Source organism: Manis pentadactyla, chromosome 3 (assembly GCF_030020395.1).
Source record: "Manis pentadactyla isolate mManPen7 chromosome 3, mManPen7.hap1, whole genome shotgun sequence".
NCBI lineage: Eukaryota > Metazoa > Chordata > Mammalia > Pholidota > Manidae > Manis > Manis pentadactyla.
The window spans coordinates 5,268,490-5,282,617 of NC_080021.1; the positions used below are offsets into that span (position 1 = coordinate 5,268,490).

Genomic DNA, 14,128 nt, shown 5'->3' on the forward strand with positions numbered 1-14,128 from the left:
GCGGGCTCACTCATCAGGGAGGGAGGTGAAAGGTCAGCCATCCTGGTGGAGACCCTCGCTTGCTCAGAGGCAGGTATGGTCAGAGGTCAGAGGAGGTGAGCACTTTGATGTGGCCAAGTGGGGAGGTTCCAGGAGGGGCAGGTGACAGTGCAAGGAGGCCGGCAGGACGGGAGGGGCCGGCTGGTGGGTGGGCCTGCTCTCACGCTGAGAGTCTGGGCTGTGCACGGTAAGTGCGCCCTGGTGCCAGCCGCCCTGCTGCAGAGGGGAGCCGGCTGTGCAGTCACAGAGCATCACACACCAAGACCCCGGTACCCGAGGCCCAGAGCCACAGAGACGGCTCTGGGACCCTGAGACAGCCCCAGAGCCACCGGGCACTGTTTCCTCTGCCCGAGTATGAGGGGCAGAGCTGTGACCTGAGTTTCTTGTGAGGTCTTAGGGCACCTTTGGTGCTCAGAGGAGACGTGGATGTGAAAACTGACCGCCAGGCATGTGACCGTCACTGGGCAGAGGCTGGGAGACAGGACTTTTGGGACGCTGGCTCTGACGGTGGGCAGGTTCCTTCCCTCTCTGGGCCCCACGTCCCTCTCTGTGTGATAAGGGGTGGGTGAGGGGACTGGAGGGCCCCTGGGTCATTGCGCCTTGAAACGGGAGGTGCGCAAGGTGCATAACGCCGACAGTCTCGTAGTGTAGACCAGATGCTGATGGTGAGAACCCCCTGGCGCCCTCCTGTGACTGGGCTTGAATGGGACTCTGTCGCTCCGCCAAGACCACATGGCACAGCCATCCATGAGTGCAGGGTCTTAAAATGAGGTGCTGTGGTCCGTGGACACGGGGCTGCCCGGAACCTAGAGGATGTCTGCTGGAGGTGGGCTCCTGAGGCTCTCATACCCCTTCAACTTCTGGGGGGCTCCTCTCGGTGTGGGGGAACCTTTCAAGGTGGGACTGTCTGTTATCTCCAGCTGGAGTTGTTCGCTGCCTCGAAGCCTCCCCACCCCCAGCTCCGTGGGTGGGAGGTGCTGTCACCACCTCCCTACGCTTGGCTTCTCCCCCAGGACCCAGGGAGTCGGGACCCTGACGGACCCAGCCCCTGGGTGGTGGCCTGAAGCCCCAGGGTTCCTCTCAGGCCTTGGTCTTGACGCCTGGCCCCGGCCTTGTCCTGGTCACTCAGCCCAGGTTCTGCTGGTCACCCCAACCACCAGCGTGGACTTCTTTGGGTATTTAAGCTCTTTTTTACTGTGTGTAATCTCTTCTCTTATATAATTTATTGTTACCAGTTATTCCAATATTAGCACTACATATTGAGCACCCATGATGTTGAAAAAAATCTATACACTAGTGTCAATCAGCAAAAAAAAAAAAATACTGCACGTAGATGCTCCTATGATAGGCTTACCACATGGCGAACTGACAACATGCATTTCATGTGTGTGTGTCATACACACACACTCAGGTTTCTGTTTGTGTGCATGCATCTCAGTAGGTGGAGAGGGGGTGAACTGCCACCCACTATGGCCACGTGCTTAACTTGTGGGCGAGCACCATGGGGGTGTCGGACTGGTGGGAAGGAGACGGTTCTGTGCCGAGAGCCATGAAGGGCAGCGGGTGAAGGTGCTCCGTTGTCCTCAGTGCTGCGAGCCTCTGCCTGAGTCTACCAGCCTCTGAGTCTTTTATGAGCCTTCATGCTTGCATGTTAGGGTGTTGCTTAAGAGGGGCACAGAGCCCCGAGGAAACCAGGAACTTAGCATCAGGTGGGATGTTTCCACCTGCATTGTCTTCAGAAATGGAGGTAAAAAATGAACCTAAGCAACCCACTTTGATTTCTACACTTAAGGAAAGAAATGCTTTTAAACATCCGGGGCCAAGTGCTGGGGTTGCATTTGTTGTGACAAGTGAGAGCCAGAGATGTGAACTCTGGCCTTCCCTCTGCCCCTGCCAGCTGGGAGACCCCGGAGAAGCACCCAGCCTGCCAGGGTGTTGGTTAGTTAGCAGTGGAGGAGGGTCATCATTTCTCTCCTGCCATGTCCACAATTTTTTTTTTTAAGGTTTTCTCGTTTATCCTCATGGCTAGCAATTACTAAACATTTATCATATGCCAGGACCCAAAGCAATTTCCAGTTGGGGAAACTGAGGCACAGTGAGCTTAGGGTCTTGCCTGAGGTCATACAGCTACAGCAGACCGAGTTCTGGGTGCCCTGGGCGGCCAGGCTCGGGCAGCCTGCTGTGTGCGTCACGGCCTTCTCTCTGCGTGCTTACAGCCTGGGCCTCCTCCCCACGGGCAGTGCCTGTCCCCTGGCTCTCTCCTTTCTGATCTGCGTCCACTGATGGCCCAATGGCCATGGCTCAGTCGTCTCTGTACCCCTAGTGCCCTGACATTTCTGTGCACGTGATCCCAGTTGTTGAAAGAATGAACAGGGAACACTCCACCTTTGTTCTTGAACAGCTGTCCTGAAAGGCCCATATTCTAGATGTGAATACTGAGGCTCAGGGATGTTAGCTGACTTGCCCGAGGTCTCATGCAGAGGCGAAGCCCAGGGTCGGGATCTAACAGGGATGAGAGATACTCTCAAATCATGGCAGAAGCTGGCCTCCTAAGTGAACCTCCCTGTTCCCTGAAAAAAGGCTGATTTTCATCCCTAATGGAATCATTTTCCTTGGACACAGAGCAGATTTCTCCCTCAGTGATCATTCCAAGCAGAAAACTGAATTTATTTACCCCAGTGGAATGGCTCTTGGAGTGAAACACCTCGGGGGATGGGCATGTGCTGAATGAAGCTTTAGGTGGCTGGGGAAAGATTCTGTGGCTTCTCTTCGACCCCAGGGAAGACAGCACACTCTGATAGGGTGTTCCGGTTCAAAGTGTGCTCCCCAGGAACTTTCTGGGAGATGCTCCTGCACCTCTACTCTGTCTCGTGTGCTGCTCTGTAGCAGGGGAGGGTGCTTTCCTGAAGCTTCCCCACTTAACCATGTTGTAATTCTTTGATGTATAATCTTCGGAGCACATTGACTTTGCGTGCCCTTTTCATAAAGTAAATGCTGTTGTGTATTAAGAGCAACGCAGGTTTTTTTTTTTTTCATTTAATCTTTTAAAGGCCACACTTTGAAGATTGATGTTTTAAAAGAAAAATTACACTTAAAAGAAATCGTGTTTGTAAAAGAATTTTCTGCCAAACAGTATCTCAGGAAGTATCGGGAGCATGGTATTTCTCCAACGTAGTACCATTTTCAATGTGTTTCCTCAGAGGCAATGGTCTAAAACATTTTAGAAAATTCAGATAAGAAATTAAATATTTTAGAAATGTTGCAGTGAGAAGTACAAACAATTAGTCAATGTTAATTGACATGGAGGTCCGGCCTCCGAGAACCCTAGAGTCTCTAAAATCAAGGAGGGAGGCCTAACGCTCTGGGTCTGAATTCCATGAGGGGCCTTTTGAATTTCTGCCAGTAACGTTGAAGGTAGAAATAAAAATACTTCTAGCACTGATGAGTGATTGCCAGTTTGCCAGGAACTGACTGATGGTCTTTATATACGTGACTGTCTTCAATCCTCAGCGCCATCCTGATGCACCGATGTTCTCCCCCAGGCCTGTAGGGATCCTCAAAAGGTCGCCTGTTCTAAGAACTAGGGGAAGTGGATTCAGGCTCAGCTATGACATCGAGCGGGATAAAGAATTGTGCCTGGAGGTGGGAACAGTCCAGGCTAGAGGATGGTGACCAGCACAATTAGGGTGGTGGCTTTGAAGCTGGAGAGAGGGGTTGGATTTGAGGAGTCAAAGATGGCAATAATCAACAACTAATTAATTGTCCCTGGGGTGTCCTGCTTAGTCTCCTCCATGTGGCCAGAACACGATGCCCCAGACTGGGGGACTTAGAGATCACAGAAATTTCTTTCTTGCAGTTCAGGTGGTGAAAAGTCCCAGGTCAGGGTGCTAGCATGGCCGGGCGAGGGCCCTCTTCCAGGTTTCAGATCCTCACTGTGTCCCCACTTTCTATAGCTCTATAAGAAAAGGAATTTGACTCCTAAAAGAGAAGCATCCAATATTTCTTCCCAAAGGTGCTTTCTTCTCCTCCTTGGGGTACACAAACGGGCAACAGCTATGTTTCTCTGATCTCTGGTCAGGTATTAGCTACATGGATAGTTTTCCCATCAAGGTTGGCATCAGAAACAGTTGCATCAAGGTGTTCTCTCTTTGGCATGAGTATTCCTAGAGCCCATTCCTAGAGTTTGAATAGGAAGTCTTGGTATAGGACCCAACAGATCTGTGATCTGTGTTTTATGTGTTTCCCAGGTGGTTCTGTCAGGGAGATCCTTGCGCCAGATGTTGAATGCTGAACTGCCCATGGGGTGGTCCCTGCCATGTGATGGTGGAGAGGTTAGCGTACTGGCCTGCCCTCATCCTGAGCGTGGTCCTCCTTGACACCTCCCTGCATACTTGTCATGACTCCTCCTCAGAACCTGGGGCTAAGCCTCAGTGCTGGACAAATCCCGAAAGGGTTAACTCTCTGTGAATATCGCTAATAAAAAACAACATGCTTCTTACCCCCATAAGCCATGCCATTGTCCAGTCTCCTTAATCTTCAGGTTTTGTTTTATGTTTCTTGGTTTTTCCTTGTTGAATTCTGTCCCCTTCCTCATTCACACTCTGGCTCCAGCTCCATTTCCTGATACTGTCTTTCATTCACTCATTCCACATGTATCTGTGAGCCTCTGCTGTGAACCAGCCACTGTGTTAGCTCAGGGGTACTTAGAAACCCAAACACAGATGCCACTCCTGTTGTCAAGGCCCTTAAACATCTCCTGGTCATCTCCTCCCTCAAGGAAGAATAAATAGCATGCTTATTTTTCCACAGTCATTTTTCTTTAATAATTTAATAAGACCCTATTGACAATAAAACCATTTTAATACTGTACAAAAATCTCTTTCATTAGTTACCATTGCACATTATTGTTTTGGGTAGGTTTTCCCTCCAAGTACAGATGTAGAAATCTGGGCTCAGAGAGGTGGAGTAATTTATTAGGCAAATGACTAGGTGGTGGGGATCGCTCTGAACTGGAAGTTCTGCGACGTCACAAAACCGGTTCTCTTCTGCTCTCTGAGTCTTCTAATTCCTTTCTTGTCAATCAAAGGTAAACAAACTGTGTGGGCAATGGGGACACTGTAATTACCACTCTTTGGAGAAATTTGTATATTTAAGAACACTTTTTCTAGTGTGGCCTATTCCTGCACAGAACTGGCATTTTCTTGCCCAATATGAAATTTAAAAAATAAAATCTGACCTATAAAGAAATGCTTTATGGTGTATGCATGCTCTATCATTATATTGAGCACTTCATGTACTTCATCTGTACTGATCATGAAGAGCACCCCATGGGACAGGTGCCCTTGGTACCCCCAGCTCAACCATGAGGACCGGAGGAGGAGAGGTTCAGGGAGGCAGTGGGCCTGAGGCCATGCAGCTCGCACACCGGGTGAGCTCAGGCCCGGCTAACTCCCAAACCCTCGTGCTACCCCAGTGTTTCTCAAAAATGTGCCTGCGTCAGAGGCCCTGGAGAAGCTGTGAGAACAGATTCCTGAGCCTCCCTGCTGCGCTTTCCAGTTTAGTAGGTCTGGGGCAGGACCCAAGCATCGGCTTTCCTAACAAAGTGGTGCGGCTGCTGCTGGTCTGGGGACCACACTTGTGAACCCCTGCTCTAAATACACTCCCTCTAATCCTCAGGTAGGAAGAGCAGGGAAGAGGGTTGGGACCAAAGCCAGTGGTTTTGAATTCTTGCAGATGCCCGCAGTTACTGCAGATTGGATCAGGTATGGTCACCAGCAAACTCAAATGTAGAATTTGAAACCTAGTATTTTGAATGTGACTTCATCTTCCTCATTGACTAAACTGGTGTTTGTTATAATGAATCACATGGTCTTAAAAAAACTTAAAGGTAGCTTCCCCCACAAGAAGGTGTACTTAGACCTTCTGTTTCCAGGACTCTGTCCTGTTAGTCCTGAACGATAGGATAGTAGGGTGCGTCTTCCCAGGAGAAAGCAATATTCTGTGTGGTATTCTCCATACATTAAGTAGTTTTTCTTCTAAATATTAAATTCCCAGGAAAACACTGTCTCATCCATTCTGCAACAAGAGCCGGAGCTGGAAAACCCAAGTCCCTGGGCTCCTGGGTCAGCGCTAAGTCCCGAGGGCATGGACGCCTCCCGTGTGAAGCGGGGCCGCTGCACCTGCCTCAGAGAGCTCTGGGGAGTGCGTGCAACCACGATGTGATCCTGAGCAGTGCTTGGCGTGAAGTCAGCCCGACTGTGAGGGTGCGCTATTCCTGCTTTCCCTTGGGTCCTCCTTCCTTAGCCTCCGCCCAGGATCGGAGACGGAGATGGTCCAGGGACTGCTAAAGCTGATAACTACCTGCGAGTTGTCAGATGGCTTTGCTGGCATGGCAGCGTTTGGAGGACTGAGACTGAGGGTGGGGGTGAGGAAGTGGGGACGATACCGCTGCTGGTTAATGCGGTAACAGAATGAAGCGCAGACCGGCTTTCCTTGCTGGCTCCTTCGTCCGGCTTTTACTGGAAATGCCTTGAGACTGAAGGCGAGGGGTAGTTCTGCCTGTGACCGGCAAGGCCAGGGCGTGCCTCGTTGGCTCTTCCATCAGGGAAAGACTGCACTTTGTGAGTCAAGCCTTCCAGGCTTACCAGCTTGAAACTCCTTCTTGCAGAATTTTTAGAGGTTAGGTCCTAGGATCTGCTGCATTTTAGTCTGGCATGCAGAATTTTGCGTCCCCTGAAATGTCTCCCTAGATGGCTCCCTTGCAGAGCTGAGGCGAGGGAAGGCCTGGTTAATCCCTTGTGCTCTTAGTCTTGGGAGCTGCCTAGTGTGACCCCATTCACTGGAATGAGACCGTGCTCTGGTCCCTGAGGCGTCTTGGGGGCAGAGGGAAGAGAGGCTTTGAAAGGAGACCTAGGGCCCAATCCCCATTTTCCAGCTAGGAGAGACTGAATGTCCCCATACTTTCCCCCCTTTCTCATTCTGCCCACTCCCCAAGATCACATCAGTTACCACCTATTGAAAACCTGCTGGTTTCCCAAGAACCTGCTCAATGACAAGTCATTACCCCCTATCCTATGGGGAATCCTACATAGCTTGTATCACCCCCATTGCACATGGTGGTAAACTGAGGCTCAGAGATCTCCTTATTGGAGATCTTCTTCCAAAGTACGTACCGCCAGAACATTCTAGTTCAGGAAAGTGGCTCTGGTTCAGAGCCTTTGTGATCCTTTTCTTTATCTGCGTTATGGGGCCAGAACCTTTATCACAAAATTCTTCTTGGGCAACATCAAGCAACTTTCACAGAACACTTTAAGCAGCACCAATAAAATAGTAGGGTGCTCAGGTAAGGCCAGCTTCTTGGCCCTTCTCCAAATCCCTGGTGTCTACGTGATCGCCTGAGTCTTCCTCTTGGCTTGTTTCTCATCCTAGATTTGGACTATTTTATTTTTGTTTTCTCCCTTCTTTCCCATCCAGCCCTCTTGTCATTGGTCCTAGGGTTGGGGTTTGGAGAATCAGCACCCCGTCAAGTCAGGCTCGGCATCTGCCTGACAACGGCAGGCGCTCCCTGGCTCGCCGAGCTGGGGAGAAAACACCTTCATCCTCATCACTCCAGGCGTCTCAGCTCTTCAGAGACTGCATTTGTTCTCAGGATAACAAAATGGTTTTCAATTATTATTATTAATCTTATTATTACTCAATAATCTGCATGTCAAGTAATGTGCAAAGTGCTCTATGCTGTTGATTCATTCATATTCCTGCGCTCTATCAGAGTTACATGCTATTATCAATCTTCCTGCTACAGATGAGGAACTAGGGTTGGGAGAAGATAAGTGACTTGCTCAGGGTCACACAGGTAGAAAGTAAAAGAGCAGAGATTCTTGCTCTGTTGGCCATGAAGCGTGTGCTCATAGCTGAGATGCTTGCCTGCATGGTACTGACAGATGAACGAGGGCAGAAGACTAGCCGAGCTTTAGAATTAGGAGGGGGCTGAGTCCCAGTCCTTCTGGACGTGAGCTGTGTGACATAAAGCAAGTCACTTCCTCTCTCTGTGTCTTTTCCTGTAAAAGGCACTGCTGAGTGATGACATCTAGTGGACACATTGGGGTCCGTTGGTCAGATTCCCCTGTCCGTCTGTGTTAGCACTGTCTGGGTTCCCACTGCAGAAGCCCAGGCTCTGTGGGCTTGTCTGGTATGATCTCACACTCTTCTCTTTATTTCTCTTGTTTTTCAGGTAATGAACCAAAAAGATCATGTCTGAAGTACAAGGAACGGTTGAGTTTTCTGTAGAGCTGCATAAATTTTATAATGTGGATCTCTTTCAGAGAGGGTAAGTATGCTTCACGATTTGTATTTGCATATTTTAAAAATTAATTTATTGATTGATCAATTCTTCGCAGAGAGTGGAGCTGGTGAGAACAGTTATAGAGCATTTCAGATTATGAGGGAAGGATTTTGCTGTTTTTCCTGGCAAGTGGAAAATCCAAACCTTTTGTGCATTTGCAAATAAACCCTATGTTGACAGAGACAAGAAAATGCTAATTTCTCTCCTTCTTGCACCTCCTTCTGCCTTCTCTCTTCTTAGTAGCTCTTTCCATAAATAATGTCAGTTTTAAAGGAAAGTGAGTTTATTGGAAATGAAGCTTGCCTGTGTAGGTCTGATAAACAGGTGTCTATGTGATCAATATATGTAGGGGCCATCTCCCCAAAACCATGTACCATAAAATCCATGCTAGATCACTCAAAACCTGAGAATTCACAACATCCCCTTTAAATACGTAATTAAAATCTAATTGCTTATGATTTTTGAGGACCTACATGAATATGGCATTTTATATTCATGACCTTGCTAAGTCCTCACGATAGACTTACCTCTCAAGGGTCACTGCAAAAACAATGTGAAACAGTTGCATAAGCATCTACACGCAGACCAGACCTGTGTGCTCACAGTGGCTCCACTACTTTCCCCATGCTAAGGAAAAGGAAACCCTTTTAGATGCACTTTAAACTGCATTTGTGATGTGCTCACGTCCATAGAGCAAAACAGTAGGTATATGTTGTTTCGTTTTTGCTGCTCAACAAACTACCTTAAACCTCACCAGTTTGAGCTGGGCTCCGTCGGGTGGTTGCCCTGAGCTGGCCCAGGCTCGGCTGACCTCACCTGGGTTCACTCCAGGTCCGGGGCCCTCAGCAGGGAGGCCGCGCTTCTCCTCTTTGATCTCTACTCCTCCAGCAGGGCAGCCTGAGCTCGTGTATGTCACAGCCACGTCCCACGAGCAAGCGTGGAAACATACAGGACTCTTGCTGGCCAGCCTCAGAACTGCATGTGGTTGTTTTCACTGCCTTCTGATGGCCAAAGGAGTACAAGGACAGTCCACAGCGTAGAGAAATCGATACAATCTCTTGAAGGAAGAGGAAGAGTCTGTGCACGATTTTACTGTCGCCACCCAAGGCTAGTCTCTAGTTTCAAAGGACAGCTCGGAAATTAAGGCTGCAAGTGCCTCTTGTATATAACAGCCTCTTTTTCATAAGGCGCAGTTCAGTGGGGCTGAGTCACTTTGGTATGTGCCCTAAAAGAGACAGTGAGGGAATAGGAAATGAGGCCGGGACCACTCTGTGTTCCAGGGAAAAAAGGGATGCAGGAAGGGTGTGCTCAGGGTTCTGGATCTGGACTTTGATGCAGCGAAGCTCTGTGCCTCCTCTAGAAGCCTCAGCGCCAGTGGCCCACCCCTCCCCACTTGCTCAGGCTGTGTCATCCGCATACAGTCATGCGTTGCCCTCAGGAGCTCAGGCTCCGATCAAAGGCAGAGTCCCACAGCACGGCTGGCGACAACCACCCTCCCACGGCAAAACATAGCATTGTGACTGGCCAGTTATGCACATCTATAAATTCTTTTCCAATTTTAAACTAGCCCTCATAAAATAGCGAGTGGCTTAAAAGCACGTATTTTAAGGGCATCATGAATTGAAGGTAATATTGATAATGAAAGTAGAGCCAGCACCAGGAAATGGCATAACCCCCCTTACAAGCTCCTTGCATAAACCTGTTGATACACACACTGAAATGGAATGACAAGGTAATCAGATCCAGCACTAAGTAGGCTGAGGAATTTGAACTTACTTAAAAAAACGGTTTGACATATGAATTTGCAATCGCAATGACTCATAATACACCTCATCCTAACTGCGTATTGGACCTTCATGTACCGACTAAACCTTGTATGAGATAATCACCATTAGCAAGACATTTCAAAATGACACATCTGAACCCCAAGAGACCCCTGTGCAGTTAGTAAACGAAGTTTAGAGATGAGTATGGAAATTGTGACTTATTCAGCCAGCCTATTATACCCTTCTCTTCTTTCTAGAGCTCTGTGTTTTTAGGAAGAATCTTGTTTAGCCACACTCACCGCTAAAGACTAATACTGAATTAAACTATGTTAAAACAGAACATTGAATCCACTGGTAAATGTATATTTTTAGTAAGAACAAAAAGATTATATGTTCCATGAATACACAAAAATAATTTTTGAAGCATGCATTATTGCATTCCTTATCTCATCTTTTAGAAGACCTTTTCATGTACCGTAAGGCATATTGAATATTAATAGAATTGCACATGTGTGTGATTTACAAATATATGTCAGGGTTGCATGCTCAAAAGTGTTTTCACTGTAATGATGCCAATCATAAAGAGTCGGTGATCAGTGGGCCAGTAGAATAAGGAGGGCTGCCATAAATTTCTTCTAGTTTATCATGCTAGCATTTCATGGTGTCAAGGGGTGTGTGTTCAGCACGTACTTGGATGTGGAAAAGAGCACAATCTCGTGACTAAACATGCTTGAGGGTGGCTTTGCCACAGTATGTCCATGAACAGGCTGCCACATTGCTTGGGTGAAGGCCGTTATTCCCCCCAGGGGCCTGCAGTAAGCTCTGGCTCTTTAGGCCCTTTCAGCAATAAGATCTTGAAGTTAATAGTCCCAACGCCCTGGATCCTGCTGCAGAGAGCTGTGGGCAGGCTGGGCATGATGCCGGCCAGGATTCTGCTTCTGCAAGAGGAGCTTCTGACACAATCCACGACGCTCAAGTGCCAAGAACTTTTCCGCTCTGAATCCCACAGGAGCCATGCTTAGAGTGAAATTACTTACTTTACCTGGCAGGCACTCCGTGGGGGAGGGTAGCTGTGATGCAAGCCTAGGGGGCAAGGGGGGTCCTGGGAGAAAGGAGGTGGAGCATCTCCTGATGTCATGAAAGGAAAGGCAGGTGGGATCTGGAGAAGCTGGCCTGTTTTGGGACTCACGGTGAATTATGTGCCCCACAGTCCTTGGGAGGTAGGAATCAGCATCGGGAGCTGCATAAGAAGGAGCGTACCCTTCCTCAGACTCTGGGACTCAGGCTAGCCAGGTGCCACCTGGCTTCTCCAGCTGATGAGAAATGCCCCTTGAGCCTCCACTCAGATGCCCCAGCTCTTTGCTACCCAGTTTGGCCAGACAGACACTTTTTCTGAGGTGTTGTATGATGCTGTTTTGGAACCACATGGATACAGATCTCAGATTATTGCATGAGAATTTGCCCAGAGCCACTCGCTTCTAGCACATTTATATTTGTGGATGGTTTTTCTAGTCCCAAAATGCATATTGCATTTTGGTGATGTTTGCTTTGAGCAAACAGTCTACTTGCATTAACCCAAAGTTGATATTGGCCTAGGCGAGTTCCCAGAGGAAAGGCATCTCCTGAAACAGCCAGGGAGCGCCGCGAATCGTCGCCCTTGAGGTTGGCAGCAGGCCTCATCCTGTCAGAAAGGCGGGCAGGGAGGCCCGGGAGCCGCCTTGGCGTCAGACCCGAGTTTGAAGTCAGATTCTGCCATTTGTAAGCTCTGAGAACGTGAGCCTGGCCCTGTAAGACACTCAGCCACCATCTCATCACCTGTAAAATGGTGATGATACCGTCTGTCTCACGGAGTAATCTGAAGGGTTATGGCATTAATTGAATTAATTAATTTATGCACAGTGCCCAGCGTGGTGCCTGATATCTAGTAGACGGTAGTGGGCATGTATTATTGCATTAGGCTCTGGAAACATGGGTGAAAGATAGGGACCCTGCCCTCAAAATGTTTGTGAGCTTATGAGAAAGACAGGTACAAGCAAAGAAAATGACCGTGATGTGCAATACATTCTGTAACAGAGACAGGCTTGGGGAACCGTGAAGGGACCCAGCGAGGAGGCCGGGGGGCAGTCTGTGGAGGTTTGGGGTACCATGAAGGGACCCAGCGAGGAGGCGGGCAGTCTGTGGGCGGTCAGAAGAGGTGTGCCGGGAGGAGACAGCAGCAGTGCTGTTTCCTGAAAGATGGGTGGGAGTCAGCCACGCAGGGGAGCCGGGAAGGGGCAGGAAGACTGGCTCAGTGGTGTTGAGAGGCCCAGCCCACCCCAGAGACCGAAGCTAAGTGAGGGGCGAGAATGGGGCAGTGGGTGGGGTAAGAGGATTACAGAATTTATCCCAGCCTATCTTTCATTACACTATTGATTACAGGGCTGTTAATATCAAGCCCTCACGTACTTTTCCCGATTGCAGGGGTGGAGGGGGGCGCTGAGGGCCGGGGGCCGATGCTGCGTGCGGCTTGTTCTTTTCAAGTAGATTGAAGCCTCTCAAGGGTGAGGAGCTGATCTTAGGGGATTTTTTACGGCCCGTGTCCGGCACGGAGCCTGGAGGAGCCTGGGAGATCCACAGTAGCTAATGTTTGATGGCTTCAGTGGTATTCTGTCTTTCAGAACTTCAAACTGCAAACACATATGGGGCCACATGGATCTTTATTAAATGATAATGAAGAGAACGCGGTCCCTAATTCCTAATGTACTCAGTCAGTGCTACTCAAAATGTGACCCAAGGCAGTATCGCCATTACCTGGGTGTTTGTTAGAAATGCAAATTCTCAGGCCCTGTCTCAGACCTACTGAGTCAGCATCTCTGGTTGTAAGCCTCAGGAAACCATTTTTAAACATGTTTTCTAGGTGATTATAGTTGGAAAGCCCAGGAAATCCTGCCAGGAGTTTCTGTGGCAGTACCAACCGAGGCCATGTGCTAGGGGCATCTGGAGTACCAGGGGGCCCGCCACCCAGACTAAGTACATAAAAAATTTCTAGGGTGGACCCAGGCATCTGTACCCTCTAAAGTTCCCCGTGTGATTCCAAGGTTGAGAATGGGTGGACTAAGACTAAGTGAATGTCGCCCATGCCAGCTAGCCGGAGCCGCTCTTCAACACCCCTTTCTCTAAAGAAAGCGAGAGCCAGAGAACTTCTTCCCCAAGGTGGTGACCCCCCCCTTCCCCCAAAGGAGACTGGGTCTGAACTGCCTTTGCACATGCTTTTTGCTCAGGAAGGTGGAGCGATTCTGTGTGGCTTTCTGGCATGGGTTCTGGGAGTCAGAAAGCAGAAGGGAAGAGCTATTTCATTTGTGATGATTTTTTAAATAAAGAAATGATTAACTGAACAATTAATTATGAAACATGTTATATGGATATTTGCAAGTCATCAATATATCAATAATTCATTTATATCTATTTATGAGGGTGTGCAACTTTATTTCTGTTACTGTTCACTAAAAGGGACCTTATACTTCTCCATGAAAATGAATTCAAATTTCATTTTAAACCTTAATTTCAGACAAGGCTCTGAATCAAACTGATATTCTTTCTGAGTGAAGTTTTTCATTCTTTGATGTTCAGATTTATCTCCTTTCTTTCCCCCATGCCTTCTCTACAATATCACTTAGAAGAGTTTCTGCCCAGAGGTTTTAGATGATTTTATGGATAAATTCTGCCCTGCCCACAGAATAATTGCACAGTGAGGACCTACAGTCAGAATTATCCGATCCAATGTAAAAGATCATAGGAGTGTTAGGTAGGAATCCCCTTTGAACAAATTCCCCTGCCTTTTCTCTACCAGAGTGAAAGTGGTTGAGTCATAAGTTAAGTCATTCCTGAAGAAAATGTCATCTTGTGTTTATGCCCAGACATTTCCTATCACAGCCTAATGCCCAGTGACAGGCAGCTCCCTGTGAAATTAGCTAACCAGCCCTGATGTGCCTTAATAGACTCA

General features: G+C 48.4%; 1 protein-coding gene across 2 annotated transcripts in view; it reads left to right on the forward strand.

Moving 5' to 3' along the window:
• FAM135B (family with sequence similarity 135 member B) overlaps positions 1 to 14,128 on the forward strand; it is a 294,798-nt gene that overhangs the window by 82,159 nt on the left and 198,511 nt on the right. For both annotated transcript variants that reach the window (XM_036893581.2, XM_036893582.2), the window contains exon 2: positions 8,270 to 8,365. In XM_036893581.2, the coding sequence (XP_036749476.2) occupies positions 8,289 to 8,365 (77 nt within the window). In that variant the 5' untranslated portion in view covers positions 8,270 to 8,288. The remainder of the gene's footprint in view (positions 1 to 8,269; positions 8,366 to 14,128) is intronic.